The 18,479-nt window shown below is 39.0% G+C and overlaps 1 protein-coding gene across 5 annotated transcripts in view; it reads left to right on the top strand.

The window, feature by feature from the left end:
- Nucleotides 1–15,796, top strand: part of Pcdh15 (protocadherin related 15) — a 678,164-nt gene extending 662,368 nt beyond the window's left edge. For 3 of the 5 annotated variants that reach the window (XM_027394186.2, XM_027394188.2, XM_027394187.2), the window contains 2 exons: nt 11,845–11,953; nt 15,094–15,796. In XM_027394186.2, the coding sequence (XP_027249987.1) occupies nt 11,845–11,953; nt 15,094–15,645 (661 nt within the window). In that variant the 3' untranslated portion in view covers nt 15,646–15,796. Of the gene's footprint in view, nt 1–10,881; nt 10,953–11,844; nt 11,960–12,934; nt 13,775–15,093 lie in introns of those variants that run through there. The other 2 variants (XM_027394189.2, XM_027394190.2) reach the window with 2 other exon arrangements.
- Nucleotides 15,797–18,479: the final 2,683 nt, after the last annotated feature.

Below are 18,479 nucleotides of genomic sequence, written 5' to 3'. Positions count from 1 at the left end.
AATGGGAAGAAATCGTTTTAGCTCAGGATTGTATCATGAAGTTGATTTCTCAGTTATGACTTTTGAACTCTCGGAGGACTTTCCTATCTTTCTAAACTGGGAAGGGGATATCCCTTTCTGTATTGTTACAAATTTGGTTTTGTATCAGTGGATATATTTAGCTCCCAGAGTTACTGAGATGCGATATAATGGACCATTAATGAGATACTACCAAGCAAGACCCGTGCATAACAGTGCCCTGAGCACCCTCCAGCAAGGATATTTTTGTGGGGCACACACAAAAAAGCTGAGCTGCCCTCCACACTCTCTCTGAAACTGTGACTTATATAGGAACAAACCATTAGATATGGACCCAGATACTTTGCTATATCAAACTAACTGGGGGGGGAGTAGTCTAGAGATTGATATTTTCATGAGAATGTCCCATCCGTCTCCCAACTCTAGATGCCCCTGCCTTGTCTTTTCTAGAATAGGATCTTGAAATTGATGTTCTGCTTCAATGAATTAGCACTGTTAGGCCTTTGTAATGTAAAATAGAATGATAACCATGAGAACGCCTCTCTTAATGAAAGCTATTTCACAACATGTCTCCTTCTTCTCTTTCAAGTCTTTTCCTTCTCTACCATTTTGAACAAAGCAGGGGAAATAACTCGGTCCCAGAAGACAGGACCAGTCATCACGATGGGATGGCCTTTTCGTCCAGTACCACTGAGTCTCATGAGCCGGCCCATGTAGAGGGACCACTTAAGGACAGCCAGCCTAAGCCAGCAAGGACGTTCTCATTTCTTCCTGATGAGGATGACTTAAGTACCCATAATCCCCTTTATATGGAGAGTATAGGTCAAAGGTCAACCAATTCTGACCTTTCACCAAGGACAGATTTTGAAGAGCTATTTTCACCCAGGACACAAGTTAAGAGTCAGTCTCTGAGGGGCCCAAGAGAAAAGATTCAGAGGCTATGGAATCAGTCTGTGAGTTTCCCTAGGAGGCTCATGTGGAAAGCTCCAAACAGACCAGAGACCATAGACCTGGTGGAGTGGCAGATCACCAGGCAGAAAGCTGAATGCGAAAGCACTGGACCCCACCCAACCCAGAGAGGTAGCAGCAATGCCCTGCTCCCAACCGAAGATGCCCACGGGTCAGAGAAAGAAAGGGGACACAGAGACACCCTGATCATACAGCAAACAGAGCAGCTGAAGTCTCTATCTTCGGGCTCTTCCTTTTCTTCTTCCTGGTCTCACTTTTCATTCTCCACTCTGCCAACGATTTCCAGAGCGGTAGAACTCCGGTCAGAACCAAATGTTGTCGCTCCTCCTCCTGACTGCACCTTGGAACTTCCTCCTCCTCCGAGACCTTGTGTTTTCAATTCTCTAGGCTTTAAGAGAGACACCCCCACTTGCACGTTAGATACGGAAACGAAAAGGAACTCCTTTGAAAACCTCTCCCACCCACCTAACATCCCTGCACCCCTTCCACGGCCTCCTCTTCCTCGACCTCCTGTTGCCTTCACTACCTTTCCTCTTCCCCTCTCTCCTCCTAATCCTCCTCCTCCCCAGCTTCTTACATTTTCTCTTCCCACCTCTACTCCCCGGACCTCTTCTCTACCTCCACCACCATCACTTCCTCCTCGACCGCCAGCTCCACGCCTCTGCCCACCACTGCCTCCTTCGACTTCAGGTCCACCCACAGACAGCATTTGTATACCAGCTGTTAAATGCACTGCCAGTGTCACACACGCCAGAGAAACTAAACCTTCTACGGCACAGCCACCAGCATCCAAACGGCTGTGTGACGCGGAACCTCACAGACATCCCAAAGGGGTCCTTAGACACGTGAAAAACCTAGCAGAACTCGAGAAGTCAGTGTCTAACATGTACAGTCACATAGAAAAAAACTGTCCACCCACAGACTTCTCAAAGCTACACACGTTTTGCCCTCCCGACAAAACAGTCATGGAAACCACATGTGACCAGAGCCAGGAAACGTTGGTTAGGGTCGTTGAGGGAATTGATGTGCAAACTCACTGTCAATCAACATCATTGTAATGTTGCTTCTCCTTTTTTAACTGGGCAGTTCTTTTCTTGATCAGAAGCCTGAAGTGGAGCACGAGAATTCGAACGTCAAAGAAGATTCCTCTGTTTTAACCCCAAACTCAATGCAATGCCGTTTTCTTCCACACTTTTAATTTAAATTAACATCATCGCCACTAACTCATAGAGTAGACTTACCTTAATTTTCTTAACTTCAAGGTAGCATTATTTGTCCTTCATTTATTTAAAAAGTAAGTAACTTTATCTGTTTTTCATGGGGAGATGTGGGCATGAAAAGTACTGATCCAACTAAAACCAAAGGCTTGTTTGACTTTGCTGATGGGCAGTGTTGCTTTGGACCATAGTTTTATGTGAACGTTCTAGTGGGGGGAAACCGGCAAAACAGACCATTAGTAAGCAATAGTGCTCTCTCTTGGGCTTGTTATTTTCTTGAAGTCTATGTATTTGGTAAAAAAAGAAATGTTTCCCAGGTAAAAATGTTCCTTAGAAATGTAGGGAGTGACAGAGACAGCAGGGATTTCGAATCAATCTCAGGTGCTATAATATGTAGTTATTGGTTTTCTTATGATACCCTCCATTCTGGCTTGTTTTGACCTTATTAGTATGCTTTCAGCTGGTAAATCTCTCCCGCTTTTTAGTTGATGTTCTAGTCCTTTATTCTTGGTATTTTCTGTTTCCTTCTTTATGATGAAAATAAATCTCATGCCCTTGACTTTTGTAAGATATCTGATTTTTATCAAAGCTGCCTAAGATGCTATTTAACTTAGCCTTTTCATATAATGACATCATTTCCTTAATTATAATTTTAGGATTCTTCCTTACATGAAAATATTCTTTGATAGCCAATTTATTTAGTAAATGAAATAAAGTCACGTTCAAAATGAAGAGATTGTATTATCACCTCTATGCTCATTATGTTTGCTCCTTGTTTTAGGCTGAAGATAAAAGATTTATCCCATGGGGAGAAAGTCCCATAGTTGCAGTAATTGTTAAAATATTCCTGAGCTCAACAGACTGAATTCTGGGAATAAAAGTTAAGCTAAGCATCCCTATCTTCATGAAGTGTACATATTCATTATAAATTATATCTACATAGAGAGGCACATGACTGTTTTTCCATTGAAACACATTGTTTAAAAAGTAGGGATTTCTAGTAGTTATAATTTTATTCAAATTCCTGTACTTGTTGAACTCTCGAATTGTAGTATTTGAGAAGACATAACCCTAAACAGAGAAAGGTGCAATTCCAAAATAGTTATTTGCAATGTTCCAGGAGAGCAGCTGTGACCGCCTCCACAGCTTCCGTTACTTCAGGGAAACAGCAGATGTTTTGCTGAAGTGTTCCAGCCAGGGTTAAGCTTGGCTTTATTCTGTGTGTCCACAAAGCCTGAGAAACCTCCTAGCGCGTCATCACTGAGGTGATAGCCCTTCAATAGCTTAATGTTCATTCCTGATTAACAAGATTTTTTTTAATCAGCAAATCTGTTTATTCTTGGTAGTCCATCTGCTTCAGCTACTTTTTCTCCAAATCCAAAGTAATTGCTTTCCTGCGAGTATTGAATGTGTTTTGTTTTTATTTTTTCTCTCTCACTGAAAAGCTTCTGTTGGCATTTCTGTTGGCCCTATGCCTGAGAATTTGCACTATATGGTGGATGCTGATAGGGTGTGTCTGAAAGTCAGTTGAATTATCTTCTACATGAGCCCTATAAAGGTTCTTTAGATGTATAGGCCCAAAATGTCCCCCTCTCTTCCATGCTCCGAGCTGACACCTGTCTGTATGAAAAGGGCCTACTTTCCTCTGCATTTGTTAAGATCCGCTTGATGGCTAAAGGATGGTTTACATAGATTATTTAAAATTTAAAGAAAATATTCATCACACATTTGTCACTATTAAAATTAAATATATATAGATGCAGGATATAAAATGAATGATTGCTACACACAATATGATAGAATCATATAAAAGTTGCATCTGTATTATCTGACTGATTTTTTATAATTATCAATATTCACACTTTGAAACAGCATAGATAATTATGAATATTGATTTATAGACCTCTTGTAGGTTAGTTTCTACGTTTCAGATCAAACAGCTGTATAGATATACCCAATGAAAACACCAGAACGTACAAGTGTGCGCGTGATTACTTTTGAGAAAGGATCTTACTCTGTCACCTTGCACTCACCTCTCACAATGGCTTCACACTCACTATGTAGTCCACACTGACTTGACACTCAGGTCTACTCTCCCGTCTCAGAATCCCAAGTGCTGGGGTTATAAGCAGGAGCCACTAAACCAGGATATTAAATTTTTTGGCCAAATATTCTAGAAAATAGAATTTGTCTGGATATCGTGCCTGATGTGTGTGGTGGTCAGCAGGATTAAGTCCTAAATATGAGCCTGAAAGACAATGGAATAAATTGGAATGCTTATCAAGTTTTACAAGAATCTGAAGGACTGTAACAGCCACGTGCATTGGCAGAAGCATATGGCCACTGTAAAATTCACTACGGAGATATTCAGGAAATGAGCTGTTGAGGATTGCGTCACACTGCACTCCCCTCATTACCGGCACCTCCACCAAGCTACTGGGTAACCACTGAAGGCACAGTTAGATCTGTAGACTTATCCTGAGTACAGTGCTTCTCAACCTTCCTAAGCTGCCATCCTTTAAGACAGTTCCTCATGTTGTGGTGACCCCCCCAACCATAAAATTATTTTCATTGCTACTTTCTAACTATAATTTTGCTAATGTGATGAATTGTAATATAAATATCTGACATGCAGGATATCTGACATTTGACCCACTGTGAAAAGGTTGTTTGAGGCCCAGAGAGGGCTCACAGCCCACAGGTTGAGAACCACGGCTCTAGAGGTATGGCTGCCTGTGTTCTGCAGAGATGCTTTTGTTGTGCCTTTAGAAAGCCACGTCTTTAACTTGGTAACACCTCTTAGTCACAGTTGTATACAACAAGATTAACAGCATCAGTCTAACGATTAAATACACAAAAAATAAAGAAAAGTCTCATAATTAGTGGCACCCATATTGTCACACTCGTTGTCCCTCTTAAGTGTAGTCAAATATTGTACAACTTGTGGTCCATGAAACTTCATCTTTTTATAGTTTTGAATACTTGGAAGTCAAACCTTCTTCACTCCAGTTCTAATCATGTAATTGACCCATGGGAGGTAGCAATTATTTTGTTTTCGTTACTGCTAGAATCAAGTTGACGTGGACAAAAGAAGTGCAATAACTTTCAAGGATATAAGTATAGACATACCCATCTGACTTTCTGTTTAAGAAGCATTTCTTCCTTGGTGAAACTATTATTCATATTGAGATTGATAGAGACAGCATAGAATGCCTTTATGCCAGTTGATCGTAATAGAATCAAAATGAACTAATAGATTCTTTTTAGGTTACCTTCACATTTCTACATCCGGTATATGTTTGTGCATGGGAGTAGGGAGAATATGGACCCTAACATACCTATAGATAGAAGTCAGAGGACAACTTTCAGGAGTTGGTTCTTTCCCTCCATCATGTGAATTCTGGGGTTTGAATTCAGTTCATCAAGCTGGGTGGCAAAAGCCTTCACCTGATCAATGGATATACTTAGTTCATCATATAAGATCTGTGGAGATAATTGTTTATTAATTCAGGTGTGACTCAATCATAACTCTATTATAGGAAATATAGGTGAGACAAGTTTTAGTAAATTTTTTCCTATTTTCCTCTTATTCTCTTAAATGGTCCTTATCTGTAATTCTCTCTGGCCTGAAAATCCATGTATTTAATACAAGTTTCCATTTCTGCCTTTCAGGGGAGGCTTTGCACCAGAGGTAAGGGCCTTTTCACATGGTACAGCACCAAGCCTTCAAGGGAAGCCTTTGTATAATACATAGGACAAATGCTGCTTCTTTTGAAGCTAGCTTTATCTTCTTTTATTTCCATCAAAACTTTTAATGCTGTTGTCCTCGATTGCAACTATTTGGGACTGTGATAGCATGCTAAATTTGGTTTTCTGGTTCTATAGCTATGATTCAGAAGCTGTACAGTTACTTGACATTCTTCCTCTAAAAACAATCCAGGGTTCTACCTAGCCCAAATATCTTAAATGTCTAATAAGTCAATCGAACCATTAGAAATCTCTGAGTTTTCTATTATGTTCCTCTGACTCGGCCTACAGAGAACATACTGAAGATTCTAACCAATAATGTTGGGTCAGATTTGTGAGTGATGATGCCAGCAATGTTACTGGGATCCTAGTTTGATTTAGCACACAGCTTCTCAACCCAAAGAAGGATGTAAATACATTCTCTGAGTAGCTTATATTTTGAATTTTGTAAGTTCTAGGCTATGTAGAATTGTACTAATGACCTATAGGAAGAACTGGTTCTCAGGGATGATTGTAACAGATGACAGATGAGTTCGACCCAGAATCTCGACCCTGAATGCCCTTTCCTTTTCAAAGAGCAACTTGTCTAAATGCTCATTTTGAGCAGCTGGTTCCCAGACAAGACCACTTCCAGAGCTGTCTCCTACCTTCCCAAGCAAGAGTCTCCACTTAACTATTTATTCCCCAAATTCACTTATTCCTAATTGGATCATGCATTAGTTCCCATCTGCATGAAGCATAAGTTAGCTCACTGAATGACTAAAGGTGTAGAAGGCAGGTAGGAGGCTCTACAACATTAGAGGAGGGACAATTTGAAAACATGCATGAATGTTTCATTTAAAAAGAAATGGGGGCATGAGGACCATGTCTTAAATGTAATCCCAAAGGTACTGCATCTTGTCACTCCAGTTTTCTATTCTTCCTAGTGGATGTGATTACAATGTGATGGGAAGTAAAGTGATAAACAACTTGAATCAAGGTTAAGCTTGTCAAAGTGTCCCCGTGTTATTTGTTCTTAGACACCCAAGTAACCTTTCATGCTATAAAGCTTAAATAAAGGTGTCTTTATTGATGCTGGTTATTGAGGTTATTATAAATGTAATTAAAATAACCAAAATTAAAAGAAATGACTTCTTGTACACCTTACATTCCCAAGTAATTATCTAGAATGTCACTTAATAGTTTGGTAGCTGTCCTGTGAACAGTGAATCATATCTCAAGTGACAGGCCCAAGCTGTTGCCTTTATCCCTCTCTTCGCAATGGTATTCTACATTTCCCGTCTGAATTCTTACCTAAATCTCTTCCTGTTTTGATTTCCTTTGGCAGCATCAACTGCTGAGACCTTCTCTTCTTAAGCCGGAGGTATCGATTTTCACTTCCTTTTCAACCTCACTAAACCTTTACCATACTTTAATATTTCTGTTACATGTGGGCAGAGTGAGTGGCCTCTGATGTGGTCCCCTTTTAACAAAGAGAGATAATGTGTTTTCAAATTGAAAGAAGTAAGTAAACAAAAAGCAATCATCTGTCAATTGCTTGCTGGTGGCTAAAATCACCAATTTTTAGCCTTTCTCTTGAACAGTGGTTCTTGACCTGTGGGTTGTGACCCCAAATGACCCTTTCACAGAGGTCTCCTAAGACCATTGAAAAACATGGATATTTTCATTACAATTCATAACAGTAGGAAAATTACAGTTATGAAGCAGCAACAAAAATAATTTTGTGGTTGGTAGTCACCACAACATGAGAAACTGTATTAAAGGGTCACAGCATTAGGAAGGTTGAGGACCACTGCTCTAGAAATTAGGCAAACAAAGCACTGTTCCCCAAGACTCAGCCACTACTGCATGAAGCCACTCCATGGATGATCAGGAGCTGGGGTTCGTCTCAATGTGGACTCATCCCATTACTCCTCAGGTCAGAAAGAGATGAGGCAAAGACTGAAGGAATGTTCTAGCATTTGCCCTGCTCCCTTGACTCATGCATGAGTCAGCATTTCTCCTACAAAGTAAAAAGTATTTTCAGAGTTATGCAATAAATGCACACTAATTTACTTGTTATCTACCTCTAAGACTAAAATGAATATTAAGTAATACTAATTTGAAATGTTTATATTCTTTATGATAAACTTGGGCCTTTGATAAGCATTTGTAAACATTTGGCTCTTCAGGAATGGTACCCTACTAAAGAAAGGTATTTCTTGTTTAGATTTCTCCTCAAATACAGAGGCAAGGGACAGGCGTGTATATATAAGTTTAATGTTAATCTTTTAAATAGGAAGTTTCATGAAAAAACTTCCAACATGATTGAGTCAGAAAACCTCATAGTTAAAATCTAAATATACACACAGCCTTCAACAAGATCTGCATCTTGCACTATCACCCAAAAATGTTGGCAGTCACATCCAGCTCAAGAGCTTCTGGTCAACAAGACAGACAAAGCAGAGAGAAGCTGAGACAATATGACTGAAATGGTTCTGGTTTACAGAAGTTTAAGCATTGATTCTAGTAGGAAGAGTCTAAGTTAACTTTGCTTTCTCTGTGTGGGCAGCAGTGAAAATTAACTTTAAATATTGGGTCCACTCACACAATCATTTTTTTGGCTCGTGAACTAGAGATGCAGATAGAACCTATGACATGCAGTGACTAGGGATGCAGATAGGACCATTGTCATGCCATGAAGAGGCCAATTCCTGGCACTTGCTCATCTCAGTTCTGTGGTCTTTTGTGTCACTAAAACTTTTTCCCTTTGCTCCTTTTCTTTAACAATTTACATTCTGCTCTTCATGTTTTTGTTAGTTCCTGTCTGTCTTGACCCAGCTCAGAACTATAGAATATTGTACTGTACTCCATCATTCCTGTTTTGTTCCCTTCTAACCTTGACCCTGTTGAAAGTAGTTGATGCTGGGAGCATACAGCAATTAACAAAACTGGAGCCTTATTCTTACCTTAGCAATAAAAAGGTACAGTTATATATAACTAATCATTACTAAATTACAATTAAAACCACTTGGAGGTTTCTTCTTGCTTCCTTCTACATATTAGACTAGAAATGCATGGATTATCAGTGTAAAAGTAGCACTTCTGAGATGCTTGCTTTATGTAAACCAATATAATTATACTGTTAGTCACGTAAAAGTCTGAACTCACCGTATGAAGCACACATGTTTTTCAAAGAAACTTAAAACCAGGCTTTAACTTTGGTCTAATTTCTTACCATTCTTTCTTAACGTTATTTTATGCTTCCCTTCCTATAATGGGAAATTTTGTTATACTAAAACCTACAGCTACAAAGCACATATAAACCACTTACACGGAAATTTCAAGAGTGCACTCAGGTGTGTGACTGGCACATGGATCAACTGTGGGCACCGATTTCCCGCATCCTAAATGCTCTCCAGGCTTGTAACATGCAACATGCAGACTACCTCTTTTCTAACCTCTTGTAAGTGGGATCTCACCTTGTGTTCCACCCGCACTTGGCCTCAGCCTCCTTTGCCTATCCTGTGTCGATGTGCTGCAATGGATTCATTTCTTGGACCTTCACATTGGTGCTGATTTGGGACTGTTATGAAGAATACATTGTGGTATGCATTTTCCAACAGGTTTTGCAAATTTACACACACACACACCAAAATTTTATGGGTACCAGTTGCGCACTGTCCATGGTACCATGATATTGCCAATTATTTTTCACAATGTTTATTCTAATTGGAATGCTGAATGAGTTTTAGCATCACAATTGAATTGGTTTTCAAAATATTTGTAAGTTGCAAAGTCATTTGTCATTAGTGTAGGAGGGTAATTGTGGGCTTAGTGACTACAGGAACCTGGCTGGGAATGTACATGAGCAGACTTCATGTAGTAAAAACAAGAGGCAGAGTATGGATGCGGGGCAGAAGAGTAGATACGTAGTAACCAGACCTCATGGAAGGCAGGAAACACCAACACAATATCTGGAGTATGCAATAGTGCCATGCCTTTTTTTTTTTTTTAAGAGAAATCCAAATCCCAGATTTTTGGTAGAATTCTTTGGTCGGGGTTAGCCACAATTAATCCTTTTAAATGATTTGGCAAGTTGTGACATAACTAAGAGTCGTTGTCCATATTTATCACACAGGCTATGATTTGTGTGCATTATAAACGATTCCCCTTTGCCTTCATGGGTAGGCAATAGTTCCTGATGCACACTACACATAAAACCAATTCCTATCAATAGTGGATTATCTATATATACTAACCTATGGATACTTAGTTTCCCCATACTCCTCTTACACCATTACAAATTTAGTCTTCTTTAGCTTTGCCATTTATGATTGCTAATTTAGTGGAATAAAAATGGAAGTGTGTGGAAATTAATGTAAACTCTGCAAAAGAGCAGAGTTTGAGAAAAGTAGGAATTATCAAGTCAGAATTATCATAGTGAGATCTCAAAACAAGGGTCTTTAACCCCAGCATTAATCAGCAGTTCTTATGAATTATGAATTACTATTAGATGACGTAAAATGTTCGGTGATGGAGCACTTGGTACCAGAGAACCATTAGCAGGAAGACAGAGCAAGTAAAGCTAGCATAACACTTTTCCTGGTTGCAGAAGTCACACAGTAAGCTACACTGTAGTTTACTATTGATTACCTTACTCTTAAAAGCTACCTAGACTCAAGTAAAACTACTCCCCTGGAAACACCTCCAGTTTTGCCATCAGGAAAACTGAGCTCTCCCATTCACACACTATCTAATGACAAATGTATTCCATGAAAGCAGTTGAAACTGAGAGAAGAGGAATGTATTAAACGGCACTTGGCATTAAACGTATTCTTCTGGCAGGAGTGTTCGGAGAGACATGAATTGTAGGTATGGCAATCTCACTTAAAACTGTAAGACGTAAAGAATTTATTTAAAAATGCAAATTTCTCTTTTTGAACAATAGGAGTTATCCATGGAATCTGGGATTGATCCTGGCCAGGAATATGGACAAGATTATTACAGTTATGAGCATGGGTACATCTTCAGTTTTTCCTTCAGAATTGCACTGTGTTATTTTAAAATGTAATAGGAAATTATTATTACTAGTAGAATTTATTTTTAGAGCATCATTGCCCCAGTTTTATAATTGAAAATGAATAGGGTATCTGATTTTTATGTTAGTCAACTTCTCACCATTTTTCTATCTCACTTGCGCTGCTTGTGTATCTAGAACTCTGCAAAGAAAGTTCATAATAATTAAAATGGAATATAGAAGTCAAACATGTTTGCTCAATTCCTGAATTCACCATTTATATCCATATGCTGGATTTAGCATTGTAACTAACCAGCCTATCTGAAGTTTTGTGCCAGAGCAGTGAAAAAAACAAAAACAGAAAATATACTTCGGAACCTAATGAATAGTATGGACATTTAGAGTTAATTCTGCACACCTAAGACAATTATCCACAAAAGATACAGAAGAAAGACAATGCCACCCAGGCCATATTCCATAAAATTTTCATGTAAAAACATAGCTTTTACATCCTTGGTGAGATACATACTTGTATATAGAATTTCCTTTGTGACCTTGAATCCTTCATTTAGTTACAAAGTGTTATATGTTTCTTTTCCCTACTTCTAGTCTCTCTCAAAATTTACATGTTAAATAATAACGCTCTTCCTCATTATTCCAGGGAAACCTTATTGGGTAAAATAAATAAATAAATAATAAGCTCTGGCAGCAGGTAGTGGTTCTTAATGTGTAGTTCTATTTTGGTTTTTGGTTTTTGGTTTTCATTTTTAGAAGGAACTTAATAGAGCCTAAGTATCTGTTGATGAAATGATGAAGAACAAGAAGAAAGCAGAGATCATTGTGACAGTCTACACAACTATGAGAAATGTCTCAAGTTACAAATTTGTGTTGCAGGTATGAAATGCCCCAGTATGGAAGTCGCCGCCGACTTCTCCCTCCTGCTGGACAAGAGGAGTACGGTGAGGTGATGGGTGAAGCCGAAGAGGAATATGAAGAGGAAGAGGTAAATGTTATGACTTTATTGAGTGAAGGAGCAATGCGATATCGCAGTTTTGATCTGGTTTGAGTAACAGGCTGTCACTGTCGAATACTCCAATTTTGAGAATTTCTAATAATTTAGTATTTGTTTTACAACGAAGTCTCACAGTGCTAGCCATTTCGTTCTCTGATCTATGGAGAGAAATTCCTTAAGTTTTTTCAGTTGACTTCCTTCTACAGAGAAGTTTAAACAACTGAAAGAAGTTGCAACAAAATATGCTTTCAAAAATCATGACTGTCTCTCTATAAAGGCAGAACTAAGGCCCAAATATATTAAAAAATTATACAATACCTGGTTGCTTTTGTTCTTATACCTGCTTAACTAAAAATCATGAAAAAGACAGTATTCATATGTCAATTATCAGAGAATAAAATATCATCACTAGTATTTTTAAAATATTGTGTGACTCTAAATTAACATGCATCATTTCTTTCAAATTCTTACACCTTACCTGCTATATTCATTTGGCAAACAACTCTTTTCATGAAATGACTGTTATTGCAGTTCTAATTGGTTCAACAAGACAGATTTTTTATAAACTTTCCAATCACCTAATGTATTTTTGTGAATTTAAAAATTCTGAGACGCAGCAGAAAGCTAACATGCCAAAACTCTCGGTTTAAAGAGGGAAATGGCAATGATTATTTCTTTCTTGATATAATACTTTTTTAAATAAAACTCTGAATAGCAGAAAAGAGAGACCATTAGATTTAGATATTAATACCTTAAAGCCAAAATAAAATAAGTTACTGCCTGACTGTCAGCCAGCTTCTCTTTATCATCAGAAAAAGAATATTGTCTTTGTTTTTAGAAACTATTTGCATAGCTTGTGTGAGGCTATTACCCAAAAGATGAATCCCTGCTTAACTTATGAGGGGCACGATCACATCGTAACTAACCCTCAAGCTAACGTTTGAATTGCACTCTCAAAACTTTCAGGAAGAGCCAGAGAAAGTTAAAAAACCCAAAGTTGAAATTAGAGAACCCAGTGAGGAAGAGGTAGTGGTCACTGTTGAGAAGCCACCAGCCGCTGAGCCCACATACCCAACATGGAAGAGAGCCAGGATATTCCCAATGATTTTTAAGAAAGTCAGAGGTCTCGCTGAGAAAAGAGGCATTGACCTTGAGGGTGAAGAGTGGAGAAGGCGCCTTGAAGAGGAAGACAAAGACTATCTCCAACTAACTCTAGACCAGGAGGAAGCTACAGAAAGCACAGTGGAATCCGAGGAGGAGTCAAGCGACTACACAGAATACACAGAAACCGAGTCTGAGTTCAGTGAGTCCGAGACCACAGAAGAGTCTGAGTCGGAGACCCCATCTGAGGAAGAGGAGGAAAGCTCTACCCCAGAGTCAGAAGAATCTGAGTCCACTGAGTCAGAAGGAGAGAAAGCAAGAAAAAACATTGTGCTAGCTCGAAGGAGGCCTGTGGTAGAGGAAGTCCAGGAAGTGAAAGGCAAGAGAGAGGAGCCACGGGAGGAGCAGGAGGAAGAACCTCCGGTGGAGGAAGAACAGCCAGAAGACGAGGAGAGTGAAGCAGCTCCCATGGATGAGGTCGCAGACCTGGAGGCCCAAGACGTCCCTGAGGAGGGCAGTGCAGAATCAGCCTCCATGGAGAGGGGCGTGGAAAGTGAAGAGGAGTCAGAACTGAGCAGTAGCAGCAGTACGAGTGAAAGTCTGTCTGGAGGCCCATGGGGCTTCCAGGTGCCAGACTACGACAGAAGGAAGGATGCAGACCCAAAGAAATCTCCAGGGGCAAACTCTGAAGGCTACAACACAGCCCTTTAGGAGAGTTCCTAGTAGGTGGGGTTTGCGGTGGTGTGTGCTCCCGTGTGCAGTGCCTTCTGTGTGTTCTCTGAAATGACTCTCGACTTTAGAATGATTTCACTCTGACTAAAGATCAGAAGTAGGTCATAAAAAGATGATGACATATGCTGCCTACATAGATGTGCACGCGGAAACACACTAGATCAAAGCTGACCACTCTCTCCTGTACCATTAAACAGAGAAACATCAGTACTGACTGTAAAGTGGCATTATCGCTGTCTATAGCAACGGAAGATATGCATATATGTAGCAAACATGTAGTCTTTGCAGAATAGACGCTAGACAATAACAGCAAATGGTAATTGTGTCTCTGTATTTCTGCTCACTGAGAAGGTGCCGTATCAAAGGTACCCTGCATCAACTCCCACCTTCAAATTCTAGGAGTTGAAGGAAAGCGTATTTTGAAAGTTAAAAGTGATTACCATTTATGATTGTGTTTAAAAATATATTGTACCAGTTACGGCTTCTCTTCTGGGCAAATAAGGACCATAATTTAAAATATTCATACAGAGACGGGAAACCATTGCCTCTTCAGTGCAGAGAGAGCATTCCTGTTTCCCCAAAGTGCCATACTGTTTGGAGAAACATGCAGCATTGCTCATGTGTTACTCCTCGTCCACTTCTGATATTGGTTGGTAAAAGACAACTGAATCCGTGAAAACACCCATTGTTTCCCAGTCGCTTACAGAAGGAGACTTTGTATTTTATAAAGTAATAAACATTCGTGTTGGACAGGTAGTTCCTCTAAGTAAGTGGAGTCCAAGTGAGAGGACCCAGGACACCAAGATGCTCCCACTGATGACTCCTGTTATAAGTACCAACATGTTCACTAACATGAGAAAGTGAATTACAAATTAGAGTTACATGGATTCGGCAATATCTTTAAAATACCAGAAGGAGAAGCATTAAAATGGGTACAATGTATAAATTCCGTTCCTGGCTTTCTGCTTAACTCCCCGGATAGTTTAGCAGCTGTAAAACAATGAGTTGGAACTTCCATAACTATGGATAATACACTTTTCTTTTCACATCTCACTGCATGTTGATGTAAAAAGAAAGTGTTTCCTATTGGGTCTACTTCCAAACTCAGCAGCACTTCATTCAAAGGCGTTTAAGCTCAGAATCCAATACAGAATTGGAGATAAGAAAGTGAGCTATGAAAAAGGTTCTTCGTCCCTGCTTGAGAATTTTCTTTGCCACCTTTCCAAGAATTACTGTGTGGACTCCACGGCCTTTGGTTTCCTTTGAGAATGACTTGTGTATTGTGATTTCTTTTTCAGTGGGCAAGAAAAAGAATGATCAAGTTAGTGGTGGATCGAGAGTATGAAAGCAGCTCCACTGGGGAAGACAGTGCCCCTGAGTGTCAGAGAAGCTGCCCCTACAAGCCGGGCGGCCACAGCAATGTCAACGGCAACATCTACATTGCGCAGAATGGTTCTGTGATGAGAACACGCCGTGCCTGCCTGGCCGATAGCTTGAAGGTCCCCTCCCCTGGGCCGCTGGGGAGGCATTTGAAGAAGTTAGACAAGTTGGCAGTGACACATGAGGAGAATGTGCCCCTGAACACGCTGTTCAAGGGGCCTTTTTCTACAGAGAAAGTGAAAAGAACACCAACCTTGGTCACATTTGCCCCGTGTCCTGTGGTAGCCGAGCACTCGGCAGTGAAGCCATCGGGGACCAGGCTGAAAAACACAGCCGAGCAGGAGTCCATGGTAGACAGTAGGCTCGCCAGAGAGTCGATGGAATTCCACGGTGACAATGTACCATCAGATGAGGAGGAGCTCTGGATGGGCCCATGGAACAGCCTCCATATACCAATGACAAAACTCTGACCAATAAATAAAAAAAAAGAAATAACTTGATTTTTACTTGTTTTTAAAATGAACTGTGCTTTTTATTGTCACAAAAAAATCAACATGGGGTTTATAATGTGCACAAGCTAACATTTTGAACTTGCTTTACAATAAAAGAGAGAGAGAGAGATCACATTTGTATCAATTGTTAGCCCCAGAAAATCTTTATGGACAGATTCAATTCACTAAATAACATATTTAAAAGTTAAGCTATTTTGTTAAATCCTGAATTAGTTTTCATTGTAATAAACAAGAAATAACAGTAAAAAAAACATTTAAATTTTTGGTTAACATAGATTGTACTCCATTTCTAGATTTTCAGCACATGTAATTTTATTTTCTATGGGATAAGGGATTTTTTATAGGTATGAGATTTATACAGATACTGTCTGTACAGTGCTGACTTTATAAATGAAAAATAGACTTGCAAAGCAACAGTAGATGTGGGAAGCACTTGTAAGTTATTTTTAATCTGACATTACTTATTCACAATGGAGTTTTAAAAGATTTTGAAATAGTCCCCTTGACCTTAGGAAGAACACTTGAGGTCAAAGCTTTAAAAACATAAATAATTTACAATTTTACCTGGTGCACACCCACACATGTCCACACATGCTCTATTCATTCCAAATGTAGCAAATAATTTAACCACTTGAAATTCAGTAACTGTCTGGAGAAACATAGAAACCTCACTCTCAGCTCAAGCTCACTGAGAAGCAGAGAGGATCAAATAGGCAATACTGCTTCTAGAATGCAGGTTCAGCAGACGATACGGCAAGGCAGAAGTCTCGATGTGACTAGACATGAATATTTCATAAGCGGAGCATACCAGGATGTGTCAGGGTCACAGGTACATACAATGTGTGAAATGCGTGTACAGGCTGCACATATAGTTTCATGGCATTGGTGCACTTAACTTCTCCCAGCTCCAGTTCATTTATAAGTAATTCTAATGCACGTATTAATGTGCTGTGGTCCAAAGCCAGAAAAATGATTCTCTGCATATTTATAAAATTGTCTGCAAATGTGTCTTCATTCCCCACCTCTGAACAAAGCACGGAGTTTTCCCATTAATAGAAGCTAAACAAAATATCCTTTAAAAAAATTGCCTTATGTGTTACGTATCCTGCAGCAGTAGAAAGGGTGACCAAAGTAGACTAAAAGAGATCAGAATTTTACTGAGTATGTCTTAGTGTGATGGAGTTTACTTCAAAATTTTGCACTGTATTGACCAAGTTCATATCTCAATTGTTCATATTTCTATTAAATCCCCTCAGGCATGCTTATTATATAGTTGAAGAACTGAATAGGGCGTTATTATTTATTGCCCCTACATGGTTCACATTTTTACAAAGTTTCTAGGGTATTATTTTCATATTTATGAGGTAAAGAAATTATATTCACAAACTTGCCATTTTCTGTGACTAGTATGTTTTTATTTCAGATTTCTGAACATACTTGGAATCATATCCTAACATCTCATTTTATTGGGAATTCATTCCTTTTGATTCCTTAGAAAAGCCATCAGCATTAATAGTAATGTCAGAGGTACAGAGTCATGTCCACACTCGAAGGCACAGTAACAAGAATGTGCATTTTCACAGTATCTAAGATGGCCTGTATACATACTGAAGTTCCTGACGCAATGATGGAATGCAGGTCTTTTTCATTCACGCACCAAAGCAATTGTTTGTGACATGAAATATCTTGCATAGATCTCTAATTAAGCATTCATATTTCCCCATTAGTTCAGTCACTGATCACTAACTATAATTTAATATTATAACATTCCATGGTAGTATTTCATACCCTCCCTTCATATTCTTTATGCCTATGCTTTGAATATTTTTTCTTCCTTTAGCTTCTAGCTGTAAAATTTAGCTTATTTGTTGCTGTTTCTAGCACAATTATTATTTTTTTTTTGCTTTCGAGCCATAGTTTCTTATACTTTGGGTAGGGAAGTTTGCAGTGTTTTATATTTTGGTTATTCCTATTGAAAACAAACTTAAGATGGGGGTAAGATATGACCATCTCAGGAAAAAAACTGTATGGATATCAGAAAATTTCTGTGACCACTGTTAAGATATGAGCATAATTCTGAAGATTAGCTTTTTGCCCAAGAATAATGTCCAAACATGATGACATTATTTTCAAGATGACATTTTGTAAGACAATATGCAGCTATTAAAACCCAGGGGGCATGCATATTTCAGCATTTACAGAATGATCATTTTGATACAAGTGATCACAAGGCTAATCTGTTCCTGGGTGAGATAAAGATGAGCAGCCTTGATGTAGAACAGCCAAATCAAATATTTGGTTAGTGTATTTGGAGAAAAGAGACAGCACTAAAACTCTAGCTGAATAATAATTCAGAATTGGTCGCATCATTACATTCCCAGGACTTTGAAAAGCCCATAAAATCCTGACTCGGTATTAAAAATGCAGAACACAGGAGAAATGCCTAGGTATATTTAATCTTAAAAAGTTAACATTAGATGGTATTTATGTGTAAGTGTGCATAAAGAAATTTGAGGCTGGTTTTGGGGAAAGGGCATAGGAAGTTCCTTTCATTTTTGTCCTTAACACTAGCTTTCAAAGAGACAAAGAAAAAGAAAAAACTGCAGCTCCCAGTGAAGCAACCTAAGCAGTAGATACCATCAAGTCCCGTTGTGAAACATGACATTAGGAGCCTAAGGTATAGACATGAAAGACAAGAAGCAAAAGCAATCAGTATGGTAGGGTATTGGCCCTTCAGTGACCATCAGCTCCCAGTGTCCTGAGTCTCTAGATTTGTTCTTCTCATTGGTTGA

The sequence above is a fragment of the Cricetulus griseus genome (assembly GCF_003668045.3).
Source record: "Cricetulus griseus strain 17A/GY chromosome 1 unlocalized genomic scaffold, alternate assembly CriGri-PICRH-1.0 chr1_0, whole genome shotgun sequence".
Classification (NCBI taxonomy): domain Eukaryota; kingdom Metazoa; phylum Chordata; class Mammalia; order Rodentia; family Cricetidae; genus Cricetulus; species Cricetulus griseus.
Note: the sequence above shows the minus strand (reverse complement) of the source record. Positions and strands in the feature narration are given on the sequence as shown.